Source organism: Neophocaena asiaeorientalis, unplaced genomic scaffold (assembly GCF_003031525.2).
Source record: "Neophocaena asiaeorientalis asiaeorientalis breed wild unplaced genomic scaffold, Neophocaena_asiaeorientalis_V1.1 scaffold216, whole genome shotgun sequence".
Classification (NCBI taxonomy): domain Eukaryota; kingdom Metazoa; phylum Chordata; class Mammalia; order Artiodactyla; family Phocoenidae; genus Neophocaena; species Neophocaena asiaeorientalis.
The window spans coordinates 364,578-377,652 of record NW_020175825.1 but is presented as its reverse complement, the minus strand read 5'-3'; the positions used below and the strand labels follow the sequence as shown (position 1 = coordinate 377,652).

Sequence of the window (13,075 nt, the reverse complement as noted above, 5' to 3'; positions counted from 1 at the left end):
GGAAAACAAGAACATCTACAACCAAAAAAAAAAAACACAACACAAAGAAACAGCACTGCAAACCTCAAAAAAAGTTAGGAATCGAGGGTCAGGGACCTACCAACACAGAATTATCCAACAAGATCTCCTGCACAAAAACAAATGACAGACTGGTCATGACAAAACCAAAAGATAAATACTAGGATGACTTTGACAACAGTCAGCTAAGCATTAAAATGTAAATGTTAATAGAGCTATCATTCAAACTGGCTTAGCTTCAGCTTTAAAAAAGATGCCATAAATACTTCATTTTCCAACTTAAAATATGAGTTGAGGTAAGATTTTTAAAACAGTCAACTCAAGATGTAAAGATATAAAAAATACAATAATTTCAAAATGCACATTTGTGTAATTAGGTTTTCCTTTGGAATCTTTCATTAAGCCTCAGTAACAAAACCAGAACAAGTAGACATGAGTGTGAAAGGAGTGATCTGGATTACATTCACATGAACAGGTGTCCAGCAAGGGACCAAGTTAATGGTTTACCTCATCACAAGTTAATTATAGATTTCTTATTCTTGGAAGCCAAGTTTTAAAACTGTGAGTAGTCAGAATTGCAAGTGTAGCTAACGCCAAGTTCAGAATGGAAGTTAAATAGCATGCAGTTAGAAGAAAACCCTTTGCAGTAAGATTCCTTCCTAATGATTAAATGCATTCTGAACACTCAGGGAGTTTCAGTTAATATGAAAACACTTCACGCTAAATAATTAAGTTCTATGTAGAAAAGAAACCTGATCATAAAGTTGTTAATAGGAAAGCAAAAGCAATTTTTTAAAATAAATTTATTTATTTTATTTATTTATTTTTTGCTGCGTTGGGTCTTGGTTGCTGCCCGCAGCCTTTCTCTAGTTGTTGCAAAGTGGGGGCTACTCTTCCCTGTGGTGCGCGGGCTTCTCAATGTGATGGCTTCTCTTGTTGTGGAGCACAGGCTCTAGGGGCGCGGGCTTCAGTAGTTGTGGCACAAGGGCTCAATGGTTGTGGCTTCCGGGCCCTAGAGCACAGGCTCAGTAGTTGTAGCACACGGGCCTAGTTGCTCCCTGGCATGTGGGATCTTCCAGGACCAGGGCTTAAACCCATGTCCCCTGCATTGGCAGGTGGATTCTCAACCACTGTGCCACCAGGGAAGCCCCAATCTTCTTACTACAGGACATACTTTAAAATACAATAATAAATTTAGAATAAAAGCTTTACTTTTTGCTAACACAAAATTGCTAGTGATAGCAATTTTTTTTTTTTTGCGGTATGCGGGCCTCTCACTGTCGTGGCCTCTCCCGTTGCAGAGCACAGGCTCCGGACAGGCAGGCTCAGTGGCCATGGCTCACGGGCCCAGCCGCTCCATGGCATGTGGGATCTTCCTGGACCAGGGCACGAACCCGTGTCCCCTGCATTGGCAGGCGGACTCTCAACCACTGCACCACCAGGGAAGCCCGTGATAGCAATTTTTGAATTTAATTTCTGTATAAGAAAATTCATTTTATAGCTTAAGTATTATGAGTAACATGAATAAGACCTGTAATTGTTACTTCTGATTTTCTCAGTTGCTCTGAATGTACCTTAAAAAAAAGATCTGAGAACAGTCTCTGTTCTTCTTTGTATGTAACCTTCTCAGTCTGGTAAAAGAAAAGAGTACCGAATTTGATCAGATCTAATTCACAATGAATTAGTAGTTATTCTTGCTTTTTATTTCTCAATAAACTTTACTTAATAAATGAATTCATGTATCAGTTAAAGAAGAAATTTTAAAAGGGTATTAATGGAAATTTTCTACTATGGTTCAAGAAGAAAAAATGGCAGTATTGTTTTTATTTATTTAGGCTATGTTGTGTCTTCGTTGCTATGCACAGGCTTTCTCTCTAGTTGTGGTGAGCGGGGGCTACTCTTCATCGCAGTGCATGAGCTTCTCATTGCAGTGGCTTCTCATTGCAGTGCATGGGCTCTAGGCGTGTGGGCTTCAGTAGTTGTGGCTTCCAGGCTCTAGGGCGCAGGCTCAGTAGTTGTGACGCACGGGCTTAGCTGCTCCGTGGCATGTGGGATCTTCCGGGACCAGGGCTCGGACCCATGTCCCCTGCATTGGCAGGCGGATTCTTAACCAGTGCGCCACCAGGGAAGTCCCAGTGTTGTTATATTTAAATGGAGAGTAGAAAGTTAGATCGACTTGCAAAGTAGTGGGTATTTTTCAGTAATTGGTATTGGCAATTGTTCTTCAAATATAAAGAGCAATATTCCTGGGGAAAAGTTGCTGAATGATAACGGTAAAATTCTTTTCCAGTTAAGTGCTGTTTTCTCTAATACATGTTTAACCCAGACAGAAACCAAAGTTTCTATCAGAAATGTTAGTTACGTCCTCTCTTTAAGAGTCTTACATAATTATGACTATGAAAATCAATATGGAGATAAATACAATTCTATATTTAAGTTACATGTTAAGAAAATAAAAACAATTACAATTTACTGAGTGGTTATTAAGTGCCGAGGACAAGTGCATTTATAGACGGCATCTTGTGTAATCCTCGTGTTTTACAGACATGATAACTGAGGCTGAAGGAGGTTATGGGATGTCCCTAAGGCCACATAGCTAGGAGGGAGCAGAGCTAAGAGGGTCCATAACTACAAAGTCAATATGAAATACTGAAACGAGGACTGGACAAGGAGTCAGAAACCTGGATTCTAGGCTTAGAGCTACTACTCCCTAGGTATGTTACCTTGGGCAAAATATTTCACTTTCTGGTCTTTAGTTTATATTTTTATTGAGAAGGTTGGTTTTACTGATTTTTGAGGTTCTTTCAAGGCCTGAAATGCATATTTTGTCTTAAGCTTGAAAATGAAAGGTCTGTCTAAAGTAACGATTCTCAACTGTCATGTTACTAAGGGGAGTGTGCTGTGAACATTACAGGGGCAGAAAAAGTAGAAAAGCAAAGGTGTCAAGTTTTTTGATTTTGTTTTTTTTTTAATTTTATTTATTTATTTTTGGCTGCATTGGGTCTTCGTTGCTGCGTGCGGGCTTTCTCTAGTTGCGGCGGGTGGGGGCTACTCTTCGTTGCAGTGCATGGGCTTCTCAGGGCAGTGGCTTTTCTTATTGCAGACCACAGGCTCTAGGTGCATGGGCTTCAGCAGTTGTGGCACATGGGCTCAGTAGTTATGGCTCGCAGGCTCTAGAGCGCAGGCTCAGTAGTTGTGGCACACGGGCTTAGTTGCTCCGTGGCATGTGGGAATCTTCCCGGACCAGGGCTCGAACCTGTGTCCCCTGCATTGGCAGGCAGATTCTTAACCACTGTGCCACCAGGGAAGTCCCCGGTGTCAAGTTTTAACTCCAAGTGTAACTCAACTTTTTCAGGCAAGTCCAGATAGAAACTGGTGATGCTCAAGGTAAATCTTAAAAACCACTGAGGATTATGAAGCATCTCATCAGAACTTTTTTACTGATCACCTTCACCTTTCTATACTCATTAGACACACTATTAGAACCCAGATATTGATGCATCTGCTGGTAGAATATTAAGGAAAAATATTATTTGCCCATCTGGGATGAAAAGAACTTTATATGTAATAATTTGGGAAAGAGGAAGAAGAAGAAGTAGGAAAAAATAGATGTTACCACATAAATATTTCCAGGTCCTATAGCATTATATACTAGCACTCAGTGATATTAGCACTCAGTATGTCTTTACTGATTAATGAATCAATATTCCAAATACTAAGTTCAACATTAATGGAAGAAAAATGAATCAATATATGAGAGGCTTAAGATATGATTATATGAAGTTGCCCCCCACTGCCCAAAAAAGACCAGAACTGAGGGAAAATAGCTATTGTACAGTCTAGAGAATAATTAAATTTAAATTTCCAGTAATAGAAACTAAGAACATATACAATTTTATACTCACACAGAGGCAGCTGACCAGGCTAGACAAGTTGACATGTCGTGGAGCAAACATGTGAAGCTGCTGAAGGCATGAGATGGCCTGAGCTTGGACAAGGCAGTCTGGGTTATCTTGCATCACTGCACAACCCAACAGACAGGAAGTCCTTAGGGTAGAAACGGAAGTACTGTTACCTAAAATGAAAGCAGAAAACTTTTAATAATTGGTCTATAAAATCATTACCCTTTAAACATATATTACTGGGCTTAAAATTTCCTTTTTTCCCCCATCTTAAACTTAAGGTTCTGTGAAGTAAATTTCTCCTACAAAAGCAGGGATAATCCAGGTTATAGATTTTTAGATTATGTTAGTTAGTTTTAGTCTGAAAGATTTATGGTAACACAAATGATTAGGCAAAGAAGAACCTAAGACTATCTGCAGTTTACATCAAATTTTCATGAAAAGTAGAATTAGAAAGTGCTAATAAACTTCACCCTGCTTGTATTAGTTGAGAGTTGCTTTCATATATTAAAATCATGTACTTTGCATCTGAATAGATCAGAATAACTGAGTTTTGGGGCTTTGTCATTTATATCTTAAAAGAGATAGAGTTCTTTAAACTATTCCATTCCATGTCTGTCATTTTACTGGTTAAGGGAAGCATTTTTAGGACATATCTAATCTTTCTAAATATGGTACTCCTTATCTTTTCAAGGTAAGAAAAATAAGACTAGCATTTATTTTAACAAAATATACGGAGCACCTACTATGTGCCAATCACAAGGGTTTTTCACATTTTCTCTTATTTGATAGAAGAGGAAACTAAAGCTTAGAGACATGAGGATTTCCCCAAAGTCACCCAATTAACTAATAGTTGGTAAAGCTTAGATTAAGTTTCTATGTTTTTTCTATCATGTCGTCATCCAGGAGTCAAAGTCTTCCCAAGACTGTTCTCAACATTCCGCCCATATATTTGAAAAAAGCATTCCGCTAAACTTCACTTTATTGAGAAATGTTTGAGTCCATAATAGGAACTGAATTCATTTTTACGCATATATTTTTATGTAAAACATCACAAAAGCAGCTATGCATACCTTGTAGTTCTGGACCCAGTGTAGTAATAAGGGCATTCAAACAGCGACCAAGGCTTTGGTGAACTTCAGCATGAGTAGGAGGCACATTTAACAACAACATAATAATAAGAGACAGGGTTGGTTCTGCATGTGTATAATAGAGTGGGCCAGCAGAATCAATTATCAATGAGAGAGAATGCAGTGCCCAGGTCTGTGAAGACAGAGAAAAACAATTTAAAATGTTATAGCAGCATTAAGAAACATAAAACACAATGAGTTGTTCTTTTGTTGAAGCAAGTGATAATGTAATAGCACAGTAAAGTATTTGTGTGTTATTACTAACTTGGAGAGAGAAATGGAGAACTTCAGGAGTTTTAAGAAAATTTTTCTCTTTAAATATCCAGTAAAAAACAATCGAGAGACAAATGCCTAATTTAGAATGGCATATGTGCATATATCTCAGCACTAAGAATTCCATACAGTGTTTGGTTCTTTAGCTAACAGCTTGAACTAAATCTGGTTTGTTGAGAACTGTTTAATGTTTAATCTATATAGAAAATGAAAATTCAAGTTTTTAAAAGATTCAACAATATCTACAACTACATGCAACAATTACAGACAAATCTCTTGAACACAGTGTTGAAGAAAGCCAGACATAAAAAAGTACATACCATATTATTCCATTGATATAAAGTATAAAAGCAGGCAAAACTAATACATGCTGTTGGAAATTAGGATAGTGGTTATCCTTGGTGGGACAGGTAGTAACTAGAAGAGAACATGAGGAGAGTGTTTGGGGTATTGATATTGCTCTGTTTCTTGATCTAGGTGCTGGTTACATGGTGTATTCGGTTCCTACACTTTATTCACAGCGATGCACACTTCTAACGGGTGCAGTGTTATAAGTATATAAAAATAAATATATTTATAAATATAAATATTATAAGTATTTATATTTATAAAACAAATATACATGTTATATATAAATATGTATTTATATATTAAACAAACAAAATGCCTTTAAGCCAAATCTTGCCTGCCACCTATTTTTTTTATTTTTTTTATTTTTTATTTTTTTCCTGCCACCTATTTTTAGAAATAAAGTTTTGTCGAAACACAGTCATGTTCATCTGTTTACATATTATTTATGGCTGCTTTCCTGCTATAATGGCAGAATTGAGCAGTTGACAGAGACTGTATAACATGTAAGGCCTAAATAATTTACTACCTGGCCCTTTATAAAATAAGTTTGGCAACTCTGGTTCAAACAAGACTGGCCATACACTGATAACCACTGAAGCTAGACGATGGGTATAAGAGGTTCCTTATAGCATGTTCTCTACTTTTATGTATGCTTGAACTTTTTATAACAAGAAGTATCTGAAGGGTCCTCCTTTTAGGAAATCAACTGAGAAACTTTTACCCCTCTTATCCATAGATGTATACGAAAAGCTTACAGTACTTTAAATGCTACAAAAATGAACTCCCATTAGGTGAGAGATAGCAGCAATCAAGAAGAGTCAGATTTGATGACACTGGATGCCATGGAAAGAACAATTTAAATTAATCAACAAAAGATAGTCAATATAAAAGGATGTGTGTTCAGAACAGACTTCTTGAAGGGGAAAAGGAGAAATATAATAAACAGAAGCAAAAAGTACTGTACTAAAGGAATGAAGAAGAAAGAATGGAACACCTTATAAATCAACTCAAGTAACAGATGATGTGAAAAAAAAGAAAACTATTAGTAATATGGTAACTCAAGAATGAAAGCCATGTTGGATGTTGAAGTTTAACAGGAAGGTGGTTAAACTGGATGTTGGAATACTAAAAAATGTGGATTATCAGAAAGGAATAGAAACAGAGGAGAGCAATAGGAAAAACATTAAGTGCAGATACGAGAATGACATGTGTGGGAGGAAAGTAGGAAGATCAGCTTAGGAGAAGACCAGTACTTTGGGTTAATAACAGAGAAAGTTTCTGGGTCAGTTGATGGGACTTCAATGAGAAGTTGATTTAAGAAGCAATAGGCAGGTCTTCCCCGGTGGCGCAGTGGTTGAGAGTCCGCCCGCCGATGCAGGGGACACGGGTTCGTGACCCGGTCCGGGAGGATCCCACATGCCGCGGAGCGGCTGGGCCCGTGAGCCATGGCCGCTGAGCCTGCGTGTCCAGAGCCTGTGCTCCGCAACGGAAGAGGCCACAACAGTGAGAGGCCCACATACCGAAAAAAAAAAAGAAAAAGAAAACAAAGAAGCAATATGCAGTTTCCCCAGCTTTTCATTAAGGAAGTGGCAAGATGAAAATCTTTCAGGAAAACATTTTTGGCTTCACATCTAGGGAGAGTTGAAAAGAAAAGAACTTAAACATAAAGTGACCAGGTAGGAGACTACTGTAGTAATTAGGGACACACAGGGGGGACAGAGATACAATAAGGGGATTAAAAAAGCAGGAAGAGTAACAATCATTCAAGATGTGATTAAGATATCAGGAGAATGATGACTGACAGAAATGGGTAAGATATGTATAATAATATGGTAAAGTGGTTAAGAACATGAGTTCAGGGCTTCCTTGGTGGCGCAGTGGTTGAGAGTCCGCCTGCCGGTGCGGGGGATACGGGTTCGTCCCCCGGTCCGGGAAGATCCCACATGCCGCGGAGCGGCTGGGCCCGTGAGCCATGGCCGCTGAGCCTGCGCGTCCGGAGCCTGTGCCCCGCAGCGGGAGAGGCCACAGCGGTGAGAGGCCCGCGTATCAAAAAAAAAAAAAAAAAAAAAAAAAAGGTAATATAAAAAAAGAACATGAGTTCAGAGTCCATGACTTATGTTCTTCACCTGACTCCACGATACATTAGTTTTTTAGCTGTGAGCAAGTACTTAGCTTCTATAAGCCACAGTTTTCTTTCTGTATAATGGGAATATACATACTAGATTACTGTGAGGATTAAATATGTTCATATGTTTAGAAGAATGTAATACAATGCGTGGTACCTGTTAAGCTCTACAAAACAGTAGACGTTATTTTAAGATGGAAGGGAGATCCATTTTCAGAAAATGATATTGAATTTTTTAGACAATGAGTATGAAGTAAAGATACTGAATTTGAATTTTAAAAATCCATCGAGGTTAACAATGGCTTTGATTTTATTATGGAGCAAGAATTATTTTATAAATTATTATTTTATATTTATTTTATAAGTTAGTAATGGTCAATAAAAACATAATCTGCATTATCTACAAATCAAGAATTTCAAGGAAGGTATCACATGAAGTACTTACCTGCACATCAGGAGAAGTGCTGTCCTGAGATAAAGTGTAAAGGATTCCAACACAAGAATTCAAATGTTGAGAAGAACTTATTCCTCCCAAGTACCTATGTAGGGATCCCAAAGCCAATGAGTGTCCTGTTCTGGTAACTGCGTCCCTTGCTGATTTCAGTCTGTGATTATGGAAACAAAAAGAAATGACAATTACTGAAACAAAACCAATGCATGCACGCTGTCACTTAGGCAAACTTGCTGCAAAGTTCAGAAATATATTTACCGTTAACTGATAAAAAAAATTCTGAAATAACCTGAAAGGTATCTTTAAAAGAAAAAAATTTAAATAAAAACGTCTTTACCATTATTAACAATTATTTAAATATAAGCAATTTCAATGTCTCTCAGAAATACACACACACTAAATTCATATGGCAGGCATTATTACTTTATCATCAAGTTATACTTTAAAAACTCCCATTGCTGAGATACTCTAATTCCATATAAAGAGAGTTCCAACTCAAGAACTTTGATTTAAAAATTAAATATAGTAAGAGAACTCATTATTTATTAGGTGTTTTCTTATGAATTGTATACTAGTTTAAGCGCTTTATATTTGGTCCTTTAATCTGCTCAACAATCTTGAGATTCACACTACTGATATTATCAGTTCCTTTTAACAGATGAGGAAATGAAAGTGACTTAGTCATTTTAGCCAAAGTGACTCTTACAAAGTAACCAACTATTAAATGGAAGAGTTGGGATTTGAACCGAGTTAGTAATCTGACATCAGACGTTGAGCTCACAACCAAACCAAGATACACATATTCAATAGACTAGAAGGTGAAAGCGCTGCCTGCATTACTACCACCACTAATCATACAGCTTTATATATGTATAACTAATATAACCATGAAATTTATTTGCAGTTGTTTTATTTTTTCATACTACTTTCATGTTTATTATCTCATTTACCTTAATATTCTTAGTAAGCAGGGTAGCATTAATAACCTTCTATATGAAATAGAGGAAAACTGGTTGAGAGGATTAAGTAACATGCTCATGGTTACAAAGCTGGTAGAAACAAAAATATAGTTTATGTTTCCTGACCTGCAGCCTTCTCTCTTTCCATTAGGTTGTTCTTACTACCTATCATCTATATTTAACATGATAAAACTGCGTAAGCTTCTTACTCCCGGAGTCCACGGATGGCCTATTACATCACTCATATAGATAGTGATCTTTCTCATATAAAAACTAAAGCCAAACAACTAGTAATAGTTTTATGTTCCAAAACAAGCAGGCCAAGGCAGGGTGGGGGCGAGTTCTCCTTTATTTTAAAGTATATTTCTCAATTTTTTAAAGTTAATTATCAGAATGAAGTTTCATAAGTTCCAACAAGCCACACACCCAGTTTTGACACATAGTCCATGAGTATTAAGTAAGAAATTCACTTACTTGTCAAAGCTAACTTGAGCTAATACAGCAGTAAAAGCTCCATCATCAACCACTTGGGCTAATCTAGCCCATGCCTCTGCAGCTGCACATCTCAAGAGGGGGCTGGGACTTTCTAAGGCTCCCATCACCAATGCGAGGACAGGTCTTCTCATTTCTTCTGGACCCAAATGTCCCTTAGAGCCAGCCACATACTGAAATATGTAAAAAACAATCCAAACTTGCAACTCTAGTAAATTCTCTTATCCAGTTTGGAATGTATATTCTGGTTAACCAAATATGTTCATATTTGGTGATTACTCCTTTAAAAAAATCAGAATACCAAAATCCACAGTAAACATACATCATTTTTCTCATGAAGTACTTTAGAATTTTAAACCTCCAGGCAAACAACATGGTAATTATCACTGTAGTATATATGTGTTCAGAAGAACATTAATAGGGATTTCCATAAAATAAATGATCAATGAAGACTATTATATTTTACTTAGAAACAATCAGCCATAAATGCAGCAATGATCCAGATTTGGTCCATAGGCCATAGTCTGCCAATCCCAGATCTGGGATATTAGGGTTGGTAGGTTAAAGCATGGTTCTAAGCCAAGATTATAAATCTGATTTCTGACTAACAAGTTTTACATGGAGAAAAAATAAAAGGGGAGGGACTTCCCTGGTGGTCCAGTAGTTAAGACTCTGTTCTTCCAATGCAGGGAGCACGGGTTCGATCCCTGGTAAGGGAACTGAGATCCCACATGCCATGCAGTGTGGCCAAAAAAAAAAAAAAAAAAGGAAAAAGGGGAATTACAAATCCTGAAACATTAAGAAAAATCGGGGGGGAAAAAACCAGCCCTTTAAAAACACCTTCCCCAACCTACTTAGTTGGCCATACATTAGGGAAAAAAAATAATAAAGCAAACGTGAATTTTTAAAAAACAGAATTACCTTCAAGAAACTAGAAACTGAAGAAACAACATGTAACTGAACTACTTGTTGACGAGCTCCTTTTGTATGCTTTATACTGTCCAAAAGCTGTTCCAGTATGAGAAGCCTAAAATCAGAAACAAGATTTAAAGATAAAGTAAGTCAAAGGACAGTACTGAGTATCCACTACAAATTTGTTTTGTTGCATTTTGTTGGAACTACTAAAATGAGATAAACTGTTGTCAAACACACTGAAGCATTTTAGGAAATGAAAATATATCACAACCAATGCAAAAATATTTTGATTATGTGTCATTATGACCGTGGGGGAGAAGCATTATTTTGTGAAGAAATAACAACAAATGTATCACTTAATACAGATTTACCCGGGCAAATTCAGCTATTTCAGCAACTATTTTCTAAACAAATATTTTGAAAGTCACTTGCGTCAACATTTTTGCTCTTAATAACAGGACATACTGGATTCAAATACATTCCTTCATTTTAAAGGTAGCACTGACTTCAGATAATGAGAAGCAGCACAGCCTTTCGAACCCCAACCATACCTTAAACATGTACTTGGGATCATACTATATATAACACAGTTTTTACACTTGCTTTTCTCACTTAACATTACCTCTTTAGCACTTTTCAAATCATTTTTATTCTTTGATAATTTTCAGGAAGCCAAATTTTACTACACACATACTACAATTTATTCAACCATTCTCCTACTGGTGGACAGCAAACTTCTTATTTTCACAATTCTAACTATGATGAATATATGCACATTACTTTTGGTGTGGGGTTGAATGTGTCCATGGGTTTTAATGTAGCTTCCATAAATTGTTTTCCATGTCCTTTTTTAAAATCCATTTGTTGAGATTAAAAATATGTAACCATGAAATAAATCACCCCATTTTTTCCCACCAATTTCTCTTTAGAAACATTGCTTCAGAGCTCTGAACTTCCTTCCCCCCCCTTCTCTCCCTTTAAATCAGGAAAACTGAAATAATTTTTAAGAATACTTCTTCCGTTATGAACTATCTTTATGGTAGGCATAGACCTTATAATTGATCTCCATCTCTCTAGTATCTGGGTTTGTCATGTAGTCAGCAGTCAAATGTGCTTGTTGAACAATATAAAGGACAGCTGCACCCAGTGAGTGAAAACAGGGCATGACTGGCTGAAGATGGCACATAGGTATACTTTTACTCAACTCTAACGTACTTGCAATAGTATCTCTGAGCCTGTAACTAAATCTCTATCACTCTGATGAGGCCACAAGACCCAAATACAGTTTTGTTCCAAATGACAATTCTGTTATCAAAACAGAATAGATATGGGTATTGTGCTTTAAAAAACCCAGCTGTGGAAGAAGTTAAGTCAGAAAAAAGGGAAGGTGTGAAGTTACATGTGTATGACTTGAGGAAAGCAATATACATAAAATCAACTCAGAGAATATAATAAACATGGTGGATCACTAAAAATTTGGGGAAAACCCACAGTAACTCTAAGTAGTCTATTTAGTTAAATATTTATTTCCTTATTTCAAGGTTAATTCTGTTCATCATAATAAACCTGAAAAACTCAGAAAAACACAGGAAAGAAAAATAAAATTCACCCATAATCCCACCATCTGGAAAGAGCCACTATTAACATTTGGCATCTTTGTTTTAGTCTCTCACCGGTCCCGTTTCCACCCCAGGTATGTGGATATCATTTTTAGAAAACTGGGATCACAGTGTATACACTTTATTAGTAACTCTTTTTCATTTCCCTAAACGTTAATCCCATCTTATTAATTACTGCATTGAAATAATTTTTTTCTCTTGGCCTCCTGTGATATTTCTTTTTTATTTTAATTGAAGTGTAGTTGATGTACAATATTATTTGTTACAGGTGTACAATATAGTGATTCACAGTTTTTAAAGGTTATACTTTATAGTTATCTAAAAATATTGGCTATATTCCGAGTTGTACAGTATATCCGTGTAGCTTATTTTTTACGTAATAGTTGGTACCTTTAATTCCCTCCCCCTATATTGCCCCTCCCACTTCCCTCTCCTCACAGGTAACCACTAGATGGTTCTCTGTATCTGTGAGTCTGCTTTTTTGTTATATTCACTAGTTCATTGTATTTTTAGAGTCCACATGTACTGAAATACTTTTAAATAGCTATTAGTATTATATAATCTGGTAATACAATACCTTATTTACCCAGTTCCCTAGTTTGGGACATTTAGGCCATTTCTAATTTTTATTATAAATAACATGATTAATGTATCATATAAAAGTTTTTTCTGCCTATTTTCCAAGATTATATTTAAGTCATTATGTTTCAAGAATACATTTATGCCCAAATTGCCTGCAGGAAGAAAAATTAAGGATAACCATATGGTTATTAGCCTCATGAATTTAAAACCTAAAACATCATTATTAGATCACATCCTAGTCACCTGCTATAATGGAAC

General features: G+C 36.5%; 1 protein-coding gene across 3 annotated transcripts in view; it reads right to left on the bottom strand.

Annotated features, from left to right (window-relative positions):
* The window catches only part of HEATR5A (HEAT repeat containing 5A), a 112,588-nt gene that overhangs the window by 32,779 nt on the left and 66,734 nt on the right, over positions 1–13,075 (bottom strand). For 2 of the 3 annotated variants that reach the window (XM_024732647.1, XM_024732648.1), the window contains exons 17-22: positions 10,623–10,728; positions 9,684–9,874; positions 8,245–8,404; positions 4,994–5,183; positions 3,924–4,093; positions 101–127 (exon numbers count right to left, since the gene is read on the bottom strand). In XM_024732647.1, coding sequence (XP_024588415.1) covers positions 101–127; positions 3,924–4,093; positions 4,994–5,183; positions 8,245–8,404; positions 9,684–9,874; positions 10,623–10,728 — 844 coding nt within the window. The remainder of the gene's footprint in view (positions 1–100; positions 128–3,923; positions 4,094–4,993; positions 5,184–8,244; positions 8,405–9,683; positions 9,875–10,622; positions 10,729–13,075) is intronic. The other variant, XM_024732649.1, reaches the window with a different exon arrangement.